General features: G+C 39.1%; 2 protein-coding genes across 2 annotated transcripts in view; one reads left to right on the top strand and one right to left on the bottom strand.

The window, feature by feature from the left end:
- LOC105566863 (CDGSH iron-sulfur domain-containing protein 3, mitochondrial) overlaps positions 1–19,724 on the top strand; it is a 35,971-nt gene that overhangs the window by 13,086 nt on the left and 3,161 nt on the right. The gene's annotated exons all lie outside the window — the stretch shown is intronic.
- Positions 84–14,021, bottom strand: LOC105566862 (proclotting enzyme-like). Its single transcript, XM_012021229.1, has 10 exons — positions 13,146–14,021; positions 7,395–7,876; positions 6,337–6,381; positions 4,834–5,085; positions 2,808–2,896; positions 2,648–2,733; positions 2,392–2,529; positions 2,137–2,273; positions 1,682–1,839; positions 84–1,551 (listed from the first exon to the last, which is right to left on the bottom strand). The coding sequence occupies exons 2-10, from the start codon at positions 7,867–7,869 to the stop codon at positions 1,393–1,395; spliced, it is 1,539 nt and encodes a 512-aa protein (XP_011876619.1). The 5' UTR covers positions 7,870–7,876; positions 13,146–14,021; the 3' UTR covers positions 84–1,392.

Below are 19,724 nucleotides of genomic sequence, written 5' to 3'. Positions count from 1 at the left end.
CAGTTGTCAAATAAAATATGTTTTTAATGTAGACACTGTTCATTCATTTCATCATTGCTTTTTCTCTAGTGTAATAAACAAGAATCATAGTGATATTAAAATTTAAATTAATTCATAATACATCTGTTACTTTGGCAATGGTCTCGAGTTATACTTAAAACGTTATGCCATTATTATAGATATTGTAGAATTAGTTGTTGCAATCGTACCGTAGAGAGTTCAGTGCTGTTTTAATGAGAATAACATCAAAAACAAAGTATTTATTAAGCGCAAATTCATACATATATCATACATGCTTAATTTACAAAACATTCACATCGTTGTAATTACAACATACTTACTCCACCCACTTGTGTCAATAGAGATACTTATATAATAACGTATTATACATTTAATAGGGAACGTCAAGCTTTTCCTCGCTTTTGAAACAATATTGACGAAAACACGAAATCGTTTATTACGACGTCTACGATACATTTTACTCTAAATTACATTTACATTCCCGTGAAGTAAAATGGCTTTAATTTCGTTAGACATATGGTTTTCTGAAAGTCAGTTCAAATGAATTCTCTCATTAAATGCTTATATCATTGTGTCACATTGATTTCTCGGATGTGCTTTAGACCCCGGAAATCATTTTCAATGCGAAAGCTGTCTGATCCTCGTGTCACAGAATTCAGGCTCTTTCTGCCAAAATAAGGTTTTTAGATGTTGCATTCGAATTTCAAAATTTTTTTGCGTGCAGGTAAGGGAGTCCCTAACTGGGAAGATTTTTAATAATTTTACTTTTTTAGGACATATAATTCTTGTGTATTTACTTTAATTGTATCTGTTTTATTATTTATTAAGTTTTTACTTATCTGACTTACAGCATTGTATGATGTGTTTTTTAATTCAATGTATATCGATTCAGATCTTATTTTTTACGACTTCATTTAATTTTCACGTTTCACTGATTGTATGGTGAGTTAATTTTGAATGTTATTTTGATAATTTCTAATCGTTGAGGCTTAAACTTGTACAGACCATAATCACACATGTTTCGTGAGGTAGTGATTTCGGATTACGCAATCCCTAAGCTCTCATCATGGCGTCGGAGGAGATAGTGAAATTTTGCACTTAATTTATTGCACTGAAGATGGCTCGAGACGTCCATGTATTATGACATTTGACTAAACGTTTTATGTACTGTAAAATACATTTATATGTAAACTTTTAAACACGTAGAAATCCGTGTTGAACTCTCAAGTCCACATATAACTACTAAAATGTTTTAATTTTTCTTCTAATTAGAGACGCCCTACCTGTGCATGCAAAAATTTTTGAAATCCGAGTGTAACACCGAAAACAACTCTTCCTTGTGAGAACAATTCTCCTGCGGTTGCGGATGCGCTACGAGTTTATGACATATGTAATCCAATCGACGGTCTTAGCTACGCGATGATAGATCCCTGGTTGACCTGGCTGTGCGCAAGAATAACCTGCGGAGACGATGCCGATGAGGTACCATCGACCAGTTTTCTCCAACATCAACGGACCTCCGCTGTCACCCTAAAAATTAAATGGTTTATATTCTTGAAAAAGTACATTGGAGCAGACGAAACAGAGGAAAAAGAACAAGAGAACGGAACGACGATTCATCGTTCAAACAGTACGCGCCCACGATGACGAAACCGCTTACCTGACACGAATCTTTGCCGCCGCTTCGATAGCCGGCGCACATCATCTCGTCGTAAATGACGACGTTGATACCATTCGACCGATGCCACTGCTCACAGATGCGATTATTGATCACGGGCACGTCTACAGCTTGCAGAGTCTTGGGTCGTAATCTAGAACCTAAATAAAATAATTCGATATAACGAGATAAGCAGATTACAAAAACAAATTCTAACAAGATCTTAATTATTTATGTCAAATTAATATTAGGGCTGTAAGATATTTTATTTCTCCATTCAAATATATGTGCGTATATTTCAATATCTGTTATAATAACATTGCAAGAAATCGTGTTCTGCCGTAAATAGACCCAAAAAAATATAATCCAGACTTTATAAGGCGAGAGATGGAAAATGTGTTAAAAATTATATTGTCGGAGATGAGTATAAAACAATTTTTTCGCGAGCAAAGCACTACCTGCTTGTAAAGCACCCCATCCCGCAGCCCAGCCATATTGTCCCAGGAAGTCTTCGTTTTTCTCCGGTAGACATATAGGTGCTATATGAGGCATATAATGAACCGGTCGGTCCAATCGAAGCACAGCCACATCGAACCTGATAAACAAGAAATATAGAGGACACAAAATCGATTAAGTTTACTCTGTTTAGCTGACGATTGTCGACATTTACGAGGTATTCACGTTAAATAAATGAGTAATACACGCGAACGCACCTGTCCGCCTGCGGCGTGAATTTGAAATAAGGATGCACTCTGATTTCTCGAACTCCAAAAGTATAAGCGGGCAAATTTTCACTCGCAGAATTCACCACGTAATCGCCGAGAGTGACCTGGACTTGTCGCGCCGACGCTCTGACATTCGAAAAATTGACGAAATATTCTAATTAACAACCATTTATATTTAAAATTTAACAATTGCATTAATGTAAAACAAAAAAAAACATATACAGATAGATTATTCCCCACTCACTTCGCAACGCAATGGCCAGCGGTGACAACGTGAAACCGATTGACCAAAGTGCCGCCGCATCTGCTGGAACCGATCCGTATATAAGCCTGTTAAAACAAACAATGGATTTAATGATAAGTTGGAAACCCAAACTAAGGTGTCTCGCGCATTATCATCTAACCTGCCACGGGAAACTGCCAAAACCGGCGTCGTCGCCGCCGACGATTCTCCTCTGCGCGATTTGTTTCGAGACAACCGGTATGCCGCAACCTGCAAAACGCAATTGCCTGGATTCGCGTGCAATTAAAGTGTCGCCGTTATAATTATAGCTGTGGGGTCTAATTATTTGGCGCGACGAATTGCACTAGAGTTGCCAAATTTTCCCTTTCTGAAATAGAACGTAGGCGTCAAGTAAATTAATTCCGGAGGAGCGGCAGAGAACTCTTGTAGATAGTAATTAAAAGAATACTTATATACGACATAGTTGAGCGCAAAGCTATTGTTCGGCGACAAATAAAGCAACGGGTATCCTAAGTTATTCTGCGTGCACAGAATATCTGGTAATCCTAACTGTGCCGCAACCTGTGATTACAATAACGCGCAATGATGCTTAAACACGGTTCCATAACAATCAACGCCTTTAGAGCTGACCACACAAACTGCGAAAGACATGCAATAATCGACAGCGGCAAAAAACTTTCTTCCCCGTTCTTCTCTTCGCCGAAATTGGACTTGGAGTAATACGATGTTCTTTATTTATTATATATAATAACAATAATAGTTTCTTCCGTTCCATTTTAACGTCGGACCTTGGCCTGCATTGCTTGTAACCAAGTGATTTCGACAGTACTCAAATAACTCCTAATGTTACATCGATCACTTCAACATCGCCCGACAGATAAAGTCAAGATAATAGATATAATTTGTACAGCTGTTAGCTTCAAGTTAGAGCTATTGATAAAGAAAATCTCGATAAGAGAACAAGCTTATATAATAATACGTTATCAAATTTAAAATTATCTTTCTTAACAATTATTACAATAATAACCTTTGTACGTGTAAACGTGTGACATCGTTATTTCTTAAATCACAACGCTTTGGAAGGGTAAACATTCCAACTCTGTTAACTTTATTAATATGAATACATTCCACACAAAATGTGAATTACAGGAGAGCTCAAGAGATCTTTTAGATTCGTTAGATTACTTGGAACTACCCATAAAGGATATTACAAAGATATCCTTTTATTATAATTAGTCGCAGACAAATTCATGCGCTTATTAGTGCATTGCTTTGTATAAAGTGATCCTTTACGAAAAAACGATTGTTGCGAATGCAGCGAAGCGTTTTATTCACGTAGATCATGAGAAAGAGACGGAGCCTAGATCGCCAAAGTTTTATGAGCCGATGGCGATGCAGAAAAAAACGCGTTTCACCATTTAGAAAATTAATCCACGGACGACGACAGCTGTTATGATATCTACATCCATTCGCCTGCTGCGCTTTCTACCAATTTCAAGAGTTTATATTATATTTCTTTGTAAGAATTGACCTACGATTTCTAGTAGCTTTTCATTCATTAATTCAGCAAGGATTGTACCGTTTCGTTCAAGCGGACACTGAGAAGACCGTTTTTATCTCGTGGTGAAAAATATTAAGGAATCGAGTTCGAGGAGACGGCCACTTATAATCGTTAATAGGCATTTACAGGAATTCAGACGGATAATTGTGTGGAAAAATACAATGTTACAATATTGATAAAAATCATTTTCGGACAAACATGCATGGGAAGACAGATATTTATACGATTTCACTTAATCACATGCTTGGACTGAATCATGTGCATGCACAACAAGAAGAGAAGGTCAAAGTAACATAAAACGTGCGTGTGTCAAAGAAGAAAGAACTGTGATATTAAAAGGAAGAAAAGACTGAAGACGACAAATGGAAGACATCCGGTAAGGAAACTGTGCAATTTTTGTGCGACGGTGTGCGGAGAAGAAGAAGAAGAAGAAGAAGAAGTGGGAACAGTTTGTGCTTGGAACAGACGCGAATGTGTGGAGCCGTGAAATAGTTGATGAAGAGAGAAACAATCGACAGGAAACTAGAGGAAAGACAAAAGAAGAAAAAAGAGACAAGGGTGGACCTCATGCTTTCAAGTGCGGTGCTAGAGTACGGACAGCATGCTTTTCGAAGGAAGGACTTACGATCGTCGCTGGCGGTCTCCGTGTACAAATCCAGCGGAAGCGGCCGAGATTGATCTCTAGGCGACTCGATCAGGTTATAATCAGTGAGAGCTTTAGGGTCTTTCTTCTGACAACACGCGTACATAATGCCGCCGCAGCTGCCGTCCAATAGGCCAGCAGACATCCAGCATATTAGAAAAAATTCGCAGCTCCGTCCGTCCGCGCACAATGTATCGTCGCCTTTCCACAGCGGTCTTTTTTCTTGGCGCATCTCTGCAGAAAATATGGAAACTCTTGTCTTCCGCGACTGTCCAGTTACGTAATCGTCCTTAACAATCGTCGACTTATCAATGCGCGGTGCGACCGCGTTTCCCGTCCGGTCGAGAAGGAAAATGTCCGGGGGTTCGCAATTTGTATGTTGCAGAAAGGCGTCATTGCAGTTGCTAATCTAATCTCAATCTATATAACTATGTTAGGCGAAAGTAGAAAACGATTCCAACAGAACGTGACTCCTCTCAATCAGATATTGATTATTAAAAATTGAAGAATTAACATCCATTAACTAGACATAATTGTGATTATAATATGTTATTAATACACTTCAAATAACATACATAATCCTAATACTACAAAAAATTGAAACTCTTTACAAAATACAAATCTTTCTAATCGATACTTAATGCAATTATCAATCGAAGGAGGCCGCCGCTTTTACTTCGCCGATTACTCCAAGTCTAACTTCGAAAGACGAAACCACCGCAAGTTAAAATCGAGGACTGGTTTAAAGCTAGCACGAGCGTAGTGAAAAGAATATATTAAAATTTTAACTATTTGACCTTTATTTTAATTCAAGACCATATTTTCTAATAAAATTTGCACATTATTTAAAGAAGATAAATTTGTAAAATTTAAACACGTATACTTTTATCCCAGCAAAATTCTCATATTCTTCATCAATAATTTACAAACAATTTAATGATATTTATAATTTGTAGTTAAAATCACATAAAAAACAATTACTATATGTAGAATCCGACCAAAAGCTATTGAACAGCGAAGGATTAAACCGATCTCGCTGAAATCTGTCAGGATAAAACTATTCAAGATAATAAGTGCAAACGATAGAAAAAATATCGACATGATCAACCGTTTCTCCGACAATACTTTCTATAGAGAAACATTTGGACAATCGTAAAAGGACCTCGTACCAGTTCAGCGTGACAACGATCTACCGTTCGGCGGCAAAGCGCGACGTCGACGATGTCGTAACGATTTCCGTGCTTGGACCACGACGGAAGTCGTCGACTGTAATGGAAATAAGTTTCGCGCACCATTAAGAAGTGGGATGTTGCGCGACTAACCGTCCGATTTTTACGAGTTTACGCGAGAGGACGAAGTCACCAAGGCGATCAAGTGAGCCGACAACTAAGCAGGAATTGCGAACTTGGTGGAAGGAATCGGAAATTTCCGTGAGTAACATCATTACGACTAGTTTGAATTTTTCTGCTAACAAATTGCACATACCTGTTTCCAATCTGGGGAAATCATCCGGTGTCTGTTTCCGGAGATCTGAAATAAAGATGCTATTCTGGAAAAGTGCAGTCATCGTAAGATAAAAAAAAAGAAAAGAAGCTATTTCCTGCTAAAAGAATAGGTCGTTTAATTTAAGAAAATAAGCACCTTACGTAGCATTTGTATAAAAATCGAATTAATTTAAAATTAGAAAGGAAAAAGTAGAGTATTTATATGAGAATTAATTAACTCTAATCTCACAGCTGTTCAAGATTAATAAATACCGTCCGATATTTTTATACACACTGTCATTATTTATGATGATAAATTAGCAATTATTACAGTTTACTGCACAGACATTACACATCTTACGCGCTTACATGCTCGCGAGTTAGTTCACTCGATCGCGCCGGAGATAAGTGTCGGTTCGTTTACAATTGAAATGCTTCGAAAGTTCCATATAATACATCATTTGCATTTGCACGCTTCTCTAAGCACCTCGCCGATGAAGCGCTATTTGCATAGCGAATCGAATTACAGAAGTGACGGGATTACGCGAGCGCGCGAAGAAAAGGAAGAAAGTAAAATGGAAAGGTATTTATTATACATTTAAAGAATAACGAGCACCGATAAATACAGGCCCGTATGAAACGTTGCAATATGTTTAAGTATATTACAGCTGTCTAACCCATAATTTCTAATACTGCAGCATTTAAAGCATCGAGAATGTATTTGATAAGCACCAATCTGAACCGTTTAAATATTAGAAATTATGCACAATTTATAGTTTACAATAAATTGCATATTAGGATAAACAATATAATAATTGACCGTTAATCCACAAAAAAAGATATAAGTTTTAAGCCCGGTTTCACCAAACGTCGCTTAACTTTAATCTTAGTTTAATTCATGTTTGTCTCTTCCTAAAATAACAGTTGGAAAGAGGACAAGGAACGAATTAAGCTAAGCTTAAAGTTAAGCGACGTTGGTGAAGCCGGGCCTTAATCGAATAGGACAAAGCTTAAAATATTGATGAATTATTCTCGATTCTCGAGAAGGAATGCTCTTACCTCTGATATCATCCTCGAAATCTGGCAGCTGATTAGACTGCTGGAAAAAGGAAGCCGCGCCGCCTCCAACCGGCGGCAGGAAATCGTTGTCACGAAATATCAGTCGCGGCGTCCGATGAGACATCACCGGTCTATTGTAATCGGAAATTGCGGGACTTCTCCAAAGAGACTTGTGCTGTCTCCATGAGCCAGACAATTGAGCCTGCGGCACGAAACGAGTAGCCGGATGCGACCCAAGATTTCTGCCATGTGGTATCGAGCCACCCTCGAGGAGGTAAGCAGATCCCGTCGGAAATCGTACATATCTCCGCCGGCGAATTGCTACGATCGCGGTACGCTTGGTCTCATCTTTTTGCACGTCGATAGCCGAGGAATCGGAGCTCTTGAAGCGCTGCACCTCGCTCGCCATCAAGTTCGAGGAAAGACTCAGGACGATTGCAGCGAAAAGCCAATGACGCAGCCTCGATGCACCCATCGTTTTACTGAAGAATTAGAAACGGTTGCTCGAGATCAAGTGCTCGTTAAACTTCAAAAAGATAAATGATACATAGTGTATAATATAAATTATTATTTATAGAAACAGATTATTATAATTGGTTATCAAATAAGAGATGCGTCTGAGCGATCTTTCCATGTGCTGTAACACTTGGATCCTAGACAATCTGTCACTACTCAATTCAGGCTCTGGATCGAGGATTTTCTCCTCGAGTTTCACGAGTCGTTAATCATCATCGGACGCCATATTAGAACTGATTCCTAGCGAAAGGAAATGCATATTGCTTGAACTCGCAGCCAAGTGGAATCATCAAAGATTCCGATCTGATGTCGAGGAATGCTACTCGTACCCACAATTATCGGTAACGATTTCGCGATGAATCGGGGAACTTTCTTTTGGCACTGAACCGTCCATGCGTACTGTTCCCATTTATGAAACGATAAAAATGATGTAGTTAATATTATATTTTTGGAAGATGAAAGTTTTTACAGATTTTATCTCTTCTCTCTACCGATACTTTTTTTCTATCTATCAACTAGGCCTATCAAAAGTATAATCTACAATCGTTCGTAACGAGAAGCGTCTTCAACATTTTAACAACAAAAATGGCTATTATTTCTTTTAAATTTAGATTCTGTTATCCTGAATTTAGAGTTGACACAGACAAGTTAGGAGACAATCTTGCATGAGGCGACGCTTGGAAGCAAACGAAGCAAAGTGGAAAACAACTTCCGCATGGCCCGTGAATTCCTCTTGGTAGGATGGGGACGAAATCCAGTTTGCGTCACGATCCTCCGTAACGAGTGAAAGTAAAGAGGTTCACCCGGAACCAAAGATCATGGCATTTATACGTGAAAAAGATTCACCGAACGTGCTTAAATTCACCAACTCTGTCGAATGAAATTATCGCCCACGAACGACATTAGCGAGAGAAAACGATGCGCTAGTAAAACTTTAATAAGGCTTCCTCATGTGCTAGCGGCTCTAAAGCCTGAAACTTGTCAATTTCTATTTTCAATCACTTATGTAATTACAAATGCGCGTCAACTTCTTAAAAAATAATAAATTTTGTAGTTGTAATTAAATAATCAATAGATTCTTATTATAAAGGCAGAAATTTAATGGTTAGATAGATTTTTTCCCAGAATCTTTCGAAAATCAAATTTCTGTGCGACTTTGACATTGCCTCATGTTTGGCAGATAAACCGGGAGCTCTCTAAGCGTTAGAAATATTAAAAGAAAAACAAGGGGAAGGAAATATAATATTGTTCCTTAAATAACGTTGGTGGACGGCCTTGCCGGGCCACTGTCAATCGCAACGGAGAAGATGAACGGTTCGATGTGTTAGTAGGTCATTGGCTCTACGTCGCGTGGATCCACCAGAAGTGAAAGTACACCTCTTGCGTGCACGACAGTGTGAAGTTCACGTTCACGCAGTGCCACCCGCCGCCCCGACGACGGAAGTTACGAATCGCTGCTCACATCGTACACCAAAAGCCTCCCACCTTTTTGTCCCTCCTATTTATTCCCTTTGTCCCCTGCGAACCCGCCTTGCCACGCGAATGCACGCGAATCCGTTGCGCACGGTGATTTTCACCGTGAAAGTGTTCGATTACTACAACGCTATCCCGTTTGCTCAGATCTTACTAATTCCCCCGGCCGCAATTCCCGACATTGTTGTTCTTCTATTTCTCGCGAATTATAGATAACGAAATGCTGTGATCTTCTTTTTAGATTTCCAGCTCCGTCGAGCGTATCTCAATGGAAGTACAAGACATATGTACTCGTATTAAATTGTGAAATCGGCCTATAATGTTGATCACGCAATTCTACATTGTATATATATACGACGATATATTATATGTATACGTCATACTTCTTTTCTCGATGCTAAATAATTTGATAACCCTTGGGGAAAATACACCTTAGAAAACCTTACAATTTTACTTTAGAAAAATAAGAAATATAAAAAGTGACACTTTAAACTTTTATACGTGACCGCGCGCGGTTTTCTTCTTACGAGAAAGTGCTACGCCGCGCGGCCCTCTAGCAGGAAATTTGACAGGCTTGACTATCTAGAAATTACTTTAAGTGTCCAAAATTACTTTAAAAGTTCTTAAGTAAATTTTCAACTTCCTCACGTAAACCCTTAGATTTGAAAGATTACTTAAAAATTTTTAATTTAATTTAGAGTAAATCTTCCCAAGGGAAGAATTCAGCTAGATTTGTTCTTGCCTTACTATTGTTACTTTAGCCGTCGGTTCATTGAAAAGTGAAGACAGTAAATTTTTACGACAGTTAATGAAAGCGTTAATTCAACATCATCAGTCATTTGCCGCGTCCGTTTTCAGCTGTCAGTGAAAGCACGCGCATGCAAGCACCCACATGGATCGGGGATCTCCGATCACATCCCTCTCCCTCTCCCGCGGTCCACGCGTGCAGCCCGCGCGGTATATCGAATTCCGCATGTGAGTCTACATTAAGAACGTGAAGACCCATCACTTTCTCCTGGCCGCACGGGAGTTCGCCATTACTTTCGCCCAAATCGAAGGATAATTGTTCTCTCGTGCACGTTCCGCTGCGCTAGGATTACAATTTTCCTTCGGCGCATCGCATACACCCTAATAGCTGACAACAACAATGGAACCGGCCAAGCATTACGGAGAAAAGCTCTGCACGCGCCGCCGAGCCACGACGATAATGTCGGTGATAATGCACCTACACGTCCGGAATTATATAATAAAACAAAATAATATCACGTCTCGCGCGCTGAAAATGAAGCACTATTACATCGTGCGCGCGTTATTAAACGTATTAGTGGTATCTATTACCGGCGCGGAATTAATTTTCCGTATAATGTAGTGCACAAGAGAATAATTCACGGAATTGATAAGTATTATATTTCAAAAATATTACGTATCATATATTTTAATAAGTCTTATCTTAGTACTTTGTGCCTATCTAGCTGTGAAAAATAAAGATCACGTGGCCGAGGTCCACAATGATAAAAGTAACATGCAGTGATAGCTGTTGGAGTTTACGTACGATTTCAGGATTATTTTACTTGTCACTTGTCACTCTAACTCTGTCGTATTTAGGTAATCATTAAGATAATAGCTAACTCTCTTGCTGACTCTGGTTAGATATAGATTTATGTAGACCAAGCCCACGTAGGTACGTGTTCAAGTTCACGTATCGACCGGAAGGATGACTTCCGATCGCTCGTCCATTACACCGGGTATATACGTGGCTTTTATTTCTTTTCTCCGCCACGCTGAAGCAAAACCGGTGGGAAACCGCAAGTAAAAACTCGAACGGACTCGATATAGATATTCGAAATTCGTCTTTGTGTCTTAATGTGTTTCGAAAACACATCCGAGTTTCCTTTCGGAGGCTAGAAACCGGTTTCTTCTCCGAAGAAATCTTGACGTCGCAACCGCCGATCTTACTCACGGCCTTGAAAAGAGTAAGCATTTTCGCGGTCTAATTCACCGATATCTTTCGTGACGAACACTTTCCATTGTGTAACGAATCTTTTCTCGCTAGCGGCTTCGTTTCTCGGCCATTTTCAGACTCGGAGATGATGTGCAATAACAACGAGCAATTGCTTTTCAGCGAACAATTATGTAAAAACCGCAAGGTAAAAATCAAAAGGGGGATTAATGTTTCTATCGGTTGTTTGCCTTTGTGTAGAATTACAAGCTCGCTCTCACGGCGCTCGGGAGATTTAAATGACGTGAGTTAAAAGCCTAGCAGTACAACGACTCTTTCAAGTCCACGTTTCTCTCTTCAGACTTCTATTGAACTCTGTTACGTAAACCAAGAGAAGTGTTTGGGCAACGCGTCTACAACGGTACCGAAGCGTGCATCCTCGATGCGGACGTCGCGAGCGTTTCGTTTTGAGAAAGAACGGAAGTACTTTCACTGCCTACGAGGATGGCAACTTAAAAAAGCCTCCTCTGAGGCGCCATGTGACGCGAAGTTCGTGCTTCAAACAGGCGATCACGTGCTCTTGCGAAACCGTGTCTTCTTTCCGAAATCAACGGGGACTTTCCTTACTTACGAAATTAACAAAAATGTAGGTACTGCTCTTGTATAATGGCCTAATGATCTCCAGGAGCGCAACGTTCTTTGTCTACCATTTTGTATCGTTGAAACAAATTTCTGTCTAATCGTTGATATAATTGCTTGGTAAAGTTGGAGTATGTAGGTGAAATTTCTCTCTCGTGCTGAAGATTTAGTAGACAATTCAGTAAAAATCAATTATTTAATTATAGGGAAATCTTTTAAAACAAATTTTCATTGTAATTGCGAATTATCTAAAATTGATATTCAATTAGAGCATTTTTTTTCTTTTAACAGGCTTCTATTAGTCTAGAAACCACTAATATAACGCGATTATTAAACTTAATATCGTATTATGTTGAAATTCAGGTTGAGAATCTGGCACCGATCGCTTCCATGCATCAAAATCACCGCACGCACCGGCTTGCGCTCTTCGCTTAACACACTTTTTATACGTAAGAAACGGCTGATAGCCTCTCTTTGGAAAGATAGGTGCTCTCCACGAAGCCGATCTTGCTTTCTCCCCGCTTTTATAGTAACTGCCGTTTAATCACACATTAAACTTAACGAAACGAAACGAAACCGAGTATTCTGTTCTACGTGCCTTCACCCATTGCGTCGATTCCGACAATAAATCGAATAAATTTGATCTGCTTCGAGATGTATTCTCTGTGTATGAAAATTTATCGTTCGTATAATCAAGCTCCACGGGAGAAAGTTTTCATTTTCGAAGCTGATCTTACTTTATGCGGACCAACTTGCATTGTTAAAAAAAAAAAAGAACAAGATACACGTTTCTGATCGTGAGATAGATCTTTCGAGGCGTTGCACGAAGTTTTAGAAAACACCTCCAATATTGTTTCTCCGTGATAATGAACTACACGTATAAGACGACCTGAAATTATGAATCTCAAATTACACCTTGTTACACAAGTGCAACACTGTTTTCTCCCTGCTAAATAATATTCCCCCCCACTATAGTTTTAACAAGTATTTTATAATATTCACACCCAAGTTCTACATAGCAGCGCTCATTAAATTCTGTCTCGTTCGTGCGAACTGCTCCCAGATTCCGTGCGTATTCCTTTTGTATCAGCGTATTAAGATTAGAAAATAGAAAACACACGAGGAATAAAATAGACCAGCGGTCTACGAGAGGGGGAGACAAATCGGCGTGAGACTGCACTCACCGATTCAACAAACGTGACCTTCCCGGATTTCTCCTCGGCTGATCGAAGCAATGTGAGCGATTTCTCAGAGGGAACCCGTCAGGACACTACTCCTGCCGCCCTCTCTTCTACGACCTCTTCGTCTGCCACGTATGACCAGGATAGTCCTCAGCACCATAACACAATTGAAGGTACCGTGCGACGGGTTTCCTTATCACCGCGAGATATTCTTCCGCCAATTCCACGACTACATCTCACGAAACGCCCGTGCACTCGCGATTTATATACCCAGAATAGTGAGACTTAACTGATGAGAACATGCGAATAAGAACATGTATTTATGAAACTGCGAGAAGTTACGTTTTCTTATCGCACGTTATCGCGGTACTACAAGGTCTTGCCACTTCGACTATTGGGGCCGCACAGGACAGAATCTTCAAAATGTCGCCTAAGTTTTCCACAGACCGATACCCGTCAAGCTTCGAGGTCCGTCTCTTCTGTATCTCCAAAATGCCGCCGTCGTGAGTACGCCGCTCTCATTTCTTCTTCACTTGCACTTGCTTTCGACAGATAACCGGCCCTATTTTCCACCAGAGTTTCTCCAATCTTTCTGATTTTCCGAAAAAGAGCTCTCTTTTCATGGGAAATTCAACACTTTGTGGACGACCGATGGAGCGTGTCCGTGTTACCACACGGTGGCGAAGCTCCTCGCCGTGTGGAGGGCTCGCATCATGTCCTCTCTCGTCGAGGGCCCCCGGAGAACGCCTACTCGCCTGCTCGTCGTCGGTGTCTGCCGGCACCGCTACGTCTGCTCTCACTTTCTCTGTCGAGTAGTTTCATTTCGGTACGTAAAACTCTCTCGCAGTGTCTCCCCACTATGCGTGCGAGGCGGCAGTTATCACCGGCGCCGCCATCAATTCTTGGCATCCAAATCTAAAAAAAAAAGAAGAAAAAATTAAAAACCAATGCCCGCGAGGAAGACTCGCAATTGTCCCTCGATGATCCAGAATGACTTTTTTCTTCTCCTACTTTTCTTTTTACGCCATCAGCTTCCACGACCTTCCGAGTAATACCTTCCAACGCAGTGGGGATGGTGATTTCCAGGAAGAATATGCAGTTACTTTGGAGCAACTTTAACTCTCAGAAGTTATAAATTTATATATTTTTGTGATAATGATAACAATGCATTTGTGATAATGTCAGTGTATATTTGATTTTAAGCATCGAAGGTAAATGTCAATTATAAACACGCGCACACTCCTAAAACTTGCAAAAGGTGAACGACATTCGAGTGTCACCAAAATCCACGATGGTGGTCTGCCTAATCTCTCACCGCATTGTTCTTTTGTTCGTTAATGACTTGTAGAGGACGAGCGAGGTACCTATATTTCTGACATGCTAGAAAGTTACAGACACCCGACATCTTTATTCTATTAATTGAGGTGAGAGTTCGCGAAAAAATTTCGAAAAGCACGAACAAAAGTTTCACAAATCATATCACGAATTATATAAAGGTATGCAGAAAAAAAATCCATCGGAGATCTGTAATCCGAAGCATTTGGCAGGTAGTGATCGAAAGTCTTATATGTCATGCCTATATAAAAATGACAATTCTTTAATTGAAATCAATTCGTCTGTTGCGCCGCATTAAAAGCTCCAAAAGTAGCGCATCTCTGATTTGCAATATTTTCCCACGCGTTACTGGGTTACTGTGAATATTTAGGAAGCAGATCGAGACAATTAACTGTAGTTGACAGTTCTGAGAATGAGCATTGTTTTACCGAAAAAGAGCATGAAAAAGAAACCTTTTTCTTGAATTTTTACCAAATCGTCACGTTCTTATTATACAGCATATATTTTTAGTAACGCAATTGTATCCATCGCGTTCTTCAGAGGTTGGCAATCTAATTAAGCTAATTAATCAAACATTCGCGCAATCTGGGTTAATGTTATTTAAATTTCAAGTCGAAATGTTTGCAAAGTTACGTTTCAAGATTTTTGACAAGTCCTTAACACGTTGAAACCAAACAATTCGGCCCATTAGGAAAGAGAAGGTGCCGTTTTATTCAGAACATTCCCGTTCTCACGAATTTACGATGGGCATCAGGAAATTGTTGCGCCGTGAATTATTATTTAAGCGGTAGAGAAAGTCGGTGACAATTTGAAGAAAGGCGATGGGACAATTGCAATAAAATCACTTTTCGGAGCGAAGCTCTAATGTGCTACTGTCATGCTTGGATTCGCGCGGAGACGTATTGCGATTATCCCGAGATCTGCGCCCGCAGCCTTTGCAGTCGCGGTCGACGAACGATGACAAACTGTTCTGATTATTTTTAAGATCGATCTCCGATTATCACAACATTCCTGCGCGCTGATCGTGTAGATTACGGATCTTGTGGATCCGCTTCTGTAATATTGCGACTGCAAAGACGTAAGAGAATGTTGCAATCTGTTTTATAAGGTGCGACGAGAACCTGCAAAAACCCGGGAAAGTGATATTTTATAACGATAACGTGTGCGCGTTGATTCATCGGTTGATTCATCAAATTATAGGGTCTCTTCGGAGTCTCAGACAATTTTCCTAAGCGAGAGACTCGTGGTGATGTCTGACTTACAGAATGGCTACAAAAAGGTTAATGCAATTACAAGCAAGATAAAACAAAAAAATCGTACCATAAAAAGTTAGAAACACGAATCATTACTTGCATAATTTATGTGTGTAGACGTCGAACATTTATGCAAATTATATTTTACCTGAAAACGAAAGTAAGCGATGCTACATATGTCACGTATGACGCGTTATTAGCTCCTTTCTCCTTTTTGGCACCTTCAACTAAGACGTCGGCTTGTATCTTGTTACATGAACTATCTCTTTACGTTCCGGTTGACCACAGCAAGATTCAAGTGTAAGATGTATAATATGTACATCCGCATTAGTGAGAGTGATAAAACGAACCGTTAAATACGCGAGATCAAGTTCCAACGAAGTGATAAATTCCTACTGCTCGTAATTAGAAATTTCATTTCAAATTTAATTTAAACTTTTTGCTATAATATTTCAACATTTAATCAACTTGTAATGTTACCAAATATACGATACTTTTCACGTGCTTGCTTTAACACAACATAGATAAATGGGTGTAATTAATGAGGCTCGTTAACAACGGTGAATTGCATCTATTAGAAAGAAAAATCGGCATAAAGAATGTGCTGAATTAAAATCGAAAGTGTTCTCCGACCAGATCCTGTTGTAGAGAGCGACTCGTGGAGTAAGAATGTCGCGACTGGGAATGTACGCAAGATACGCAAGAACTGGGTCGAAACCGGAGCTCACAATCGTGAAATCATTGATGCTTCTTTTATTTGTCTAAGATAAGTCGCACCCGCCTCTAGAGTCAACCAAGTATAACTTTCTCCGTGAACTTCGAAAGTCCGGCGTATCCATCGCGTTTATCGCGACTCCGCGACAGGTTCGCGAACAAATTATGTCTCTTCGCCGGAAATCGGAGAGTTTCTTCTTCTCTTCTTTAGATATCACTCTCTATTATTTCCCCGCACGGAATAAGAGAAATTTAGATCTTTCGGAGTTGCATGTTTGTAATATGTAATAAGTAAACAAGTTGGAATATCAAAATCAAAAAAATCAAAATTTCGTTTACCTTCTGTTTTTAAACTCGGCCAAACCAAAATACAGCATTTTTAATATTAATTAAGTAATTTATGTAATTATAGTATTAAGTAATTTAAATAAGTACAGTATTTCTAAGTACAACGCCTTTACTTTAAACTATTTCAGGTTTTATTTTGCAATTATAATTATGTTGCTTGCAATCCACAACTTCTAAAAAATCAATATACAAATCATTAACTGTTTTGTGCATGCAAATTCGCGAATTAATAGGAAAATATTAACGTGAAAAGATGAAAAGAGAGAGAAGAAGTAGAGCCATATTATTGCGCAACGTTAAGGAAGCATAAGATGCCAGGATACAATTAGGCGACGACACAGGACGCTTTAGATGCATGATTGCACAGTCTTTTGCGTATACAAGACATGCCCGCGTAACTATTGTGACGTGAATGGATAAATACCGTTGGAATGCGATAGCTATTGCACGTCAGTAATATTAACCTGAGGACATGACGAAAATGACGTAGAAAGAGCACGAAAGAATGAAGTCGTGTGAATGCAACTATGTCATTACACTGACACATTGGCGAGCATTGAGTAATAAGTTTATCTAATAAACAATAATTTCCGCGGAAGGGGTAAAAAGACCATGAAACGTGGTTACATATCCTTTGTCTTTCGAAATCGAGACTGTATATTTAACAAGCCTATAATGCGATAAGCTTGTTAGCAACTTTGTTGTGCGTCATTAGAATCTATGTTGCAGATAAACGTGCCTATATATATCTTTGAAACCGGAATTAAATTAAAGATAATCCTCCATTTGGGGGGCGTATCGAGATACAAAGGGAATTCTTACTTTTTCAAACCAATTTATCATACATTTCAAATCCATTATTCATCTTGTTATGAAGAGTAATAACATAATATAATGTTGTTAATAACTAAGAATTAATAAAGATCAGACTATGAAAAGTTAAAAAGCGTAACATTTATATATTCTATAACCCGAGATACGTTAGGTAGTAAGTTTAACATTCAAGGAATCAGGCTTATGAAAAGAAAATGTTCTTTATCTCAAAAATCGCAATCGTCTTAAGTGGCTACCGCTGTGTGCGCAACACATAAGAATGACGTTAATTAGAGCGATATAAACGGAATCTGTTCGTAATCTTCCTCGTAAAAGGAAAACGTACTATTACGAGTAAACTCCTCCTCGTATTTGCTCCAATAATTTGCGAGCCGTACTGCTTTATAAATGATGTATTAACTCTGTTAGAAACTCTGTAAAATATTGTGCATCATGCGTTGAATGTAATATTTAATGTGCGATATTAAATAAATTATTAAAGCGAGTTGATTTTAACTTGATATCAAACGGTTAACTAATCTCGGACCTGCTTTATTTCCATTTTAATCTCAGTTTTATTACATTTATTGTCAATTGGAATTTCACGTGAAAGAATGTTTTAGAATGTTCAAACAGAATTTGTAAATGAGACAAGGGAGTCGAGATGAAACTCTTGTGCATCGCTAGTCACACTAACTTCCTTTCGCGACCCATATAGATCGGTTTGGCGAACATGTACGGTGTACACAGCCGCATATATCGGCGCAAGTGTATACACAAGTGTACATCTCTATGCGCGAAAGGGACTTTACTTTCTCAAGCACGCGACCGCCGTCACTCCATCGGCAGCTCCTCTTACTTTCTCTCCCGCATGTTTTAAAAGTAGGTCCCAAATAGGATTAAGCGATCTTTGAATTGAAGAGTCTTGCCACTCGATCCGCTCCTCGTGTTGCGTGCGACGTGCCGCTAATTATATGAACAAATAACATATAACAATCGCGTTAAGGGTAAGAAAAGAAATCTGTGAGAAGAAAGAAAGTTCAATAGATATAAAAATTACGGTTGTGGACGTGTAACCCGTAACGTATTGTATTTAAAAACCGCAGAATTATTTCGACTGATAACACTGCGGTTTTGTCAGAATTGGTCGGTTTTTCTTATTCGTTAACAAATATAATTTAAAAGCCATATTTTCTCGAGAGAAATCTTAGTAAAATCAGTACGTTAATTCTCCGGTTAATTTTCAGTAATTGTATTGATTAATCTTTACTGGAGCGGTGTCTTTCCAATACTCATTGCTTGCTGCACGCATTTATCAGCTTTCTAATCGATAAGCGCGTGAATCTCAGAGGGATAACTCCAGTGTTCGCTCCACTTACGGCTTCACGGCGCCGTGAACGGTCAATTACCCTCGCAAATGCATCTCACGGCAGTGCATTCATAAAATGCAAGCTACTTGTCTTATCTTCGTTCTACTACATATAGAGACACGCAGTTTCTGTGTTTCTCGAGCACAATTTTTAGCATGTTACTTACTTAATTTTTATTACGTTACATTCGTTTTTCTTTTACGCGACCATAAATGTCGGCTTATTGACTCATTCGAGGTGTCGCTTATGATAATAACAAGCTGAGATCTTCATCGCAATCAGCATCAGTTGTATTGCCGTTATTAGACTAGATTAGGTATTTGCTTCTAATTGCGTTTACGTGCGCCACGCGATCGCTGTGCGTATGTAAAATTTTATAATGCAGAAGTATTCTTTTTTTCGTTTTACTTGTCGCATGTATTTGTCCTCCTCGCTTTCGTCAGCGAAAGTGAATGGGACGCGACGACGTTTCTAATCGGCCAATTTGCATCAAAAGCTACTTGCATGCGCGTAATCGAATGTTATATCTCCAGTAAAGTTCGTAAATGTCACGAAATAAAGTGTGAATGTACCGCTTCATAATTTCACGTATACATGCATATGCGTACAATAAGATACAATTCACTAAATTAATAATAAGATTCAATTTGTATTTTCAATAAGAAATAAGGAAATCCTCGAATATCGCAGTAGAAAGATTAGCGCGAACTTTTATTACTTTTGTTCTAAATGAAGAAACGATTAATCAG

This window comes from Vollenhovia emeryi, unplaced genomic scaffold (genome assembly GCF_000949405.1).
Source record: "Vollenhovia emeryi isolate VEMERY1.0 unplaced genomic scaffold, V.emery_V1.0 DF939142.1, whole genome shotgun sequence".
Lineage (NCBI taxonomy): Eukaryota > Metazoa > Arthropoda > Insecta > Hymenoptera > Formicidae > Vollenhovia > Vollenhovia emeryi.
The sequence above is the reverse complement of the archived record's forward strand: the minus strand, read 5'-3'. Positions and strand labels throughout refer to the sequence as shown.

Bases quoted from the DNA above. Each gene is read 5' to 3' on its own strand.
- LOC105566862 (XM_012021229.1), bottom strand. From the start codon at position 7,869: ATGGGTGCATCGAGGCTGCGTCATTGGCTTTTCGCTGCAATCGTCCTG. The intron at 2,897-4,833 runs GTAAGTCCTTCC...TGCGTTTTGCAG, and splicing joins GGAGACCGCCAGCGACGATC to GTTGCGGCATACCGGTTGTC. The intron at 1,552-1,681 runs GTAAGCGGTTTC...TTTAATTTTTAG, and splicing joins GCGGCAAAGATTCGTGTCAG to GGTGACAGCGGAGGTCCGTT.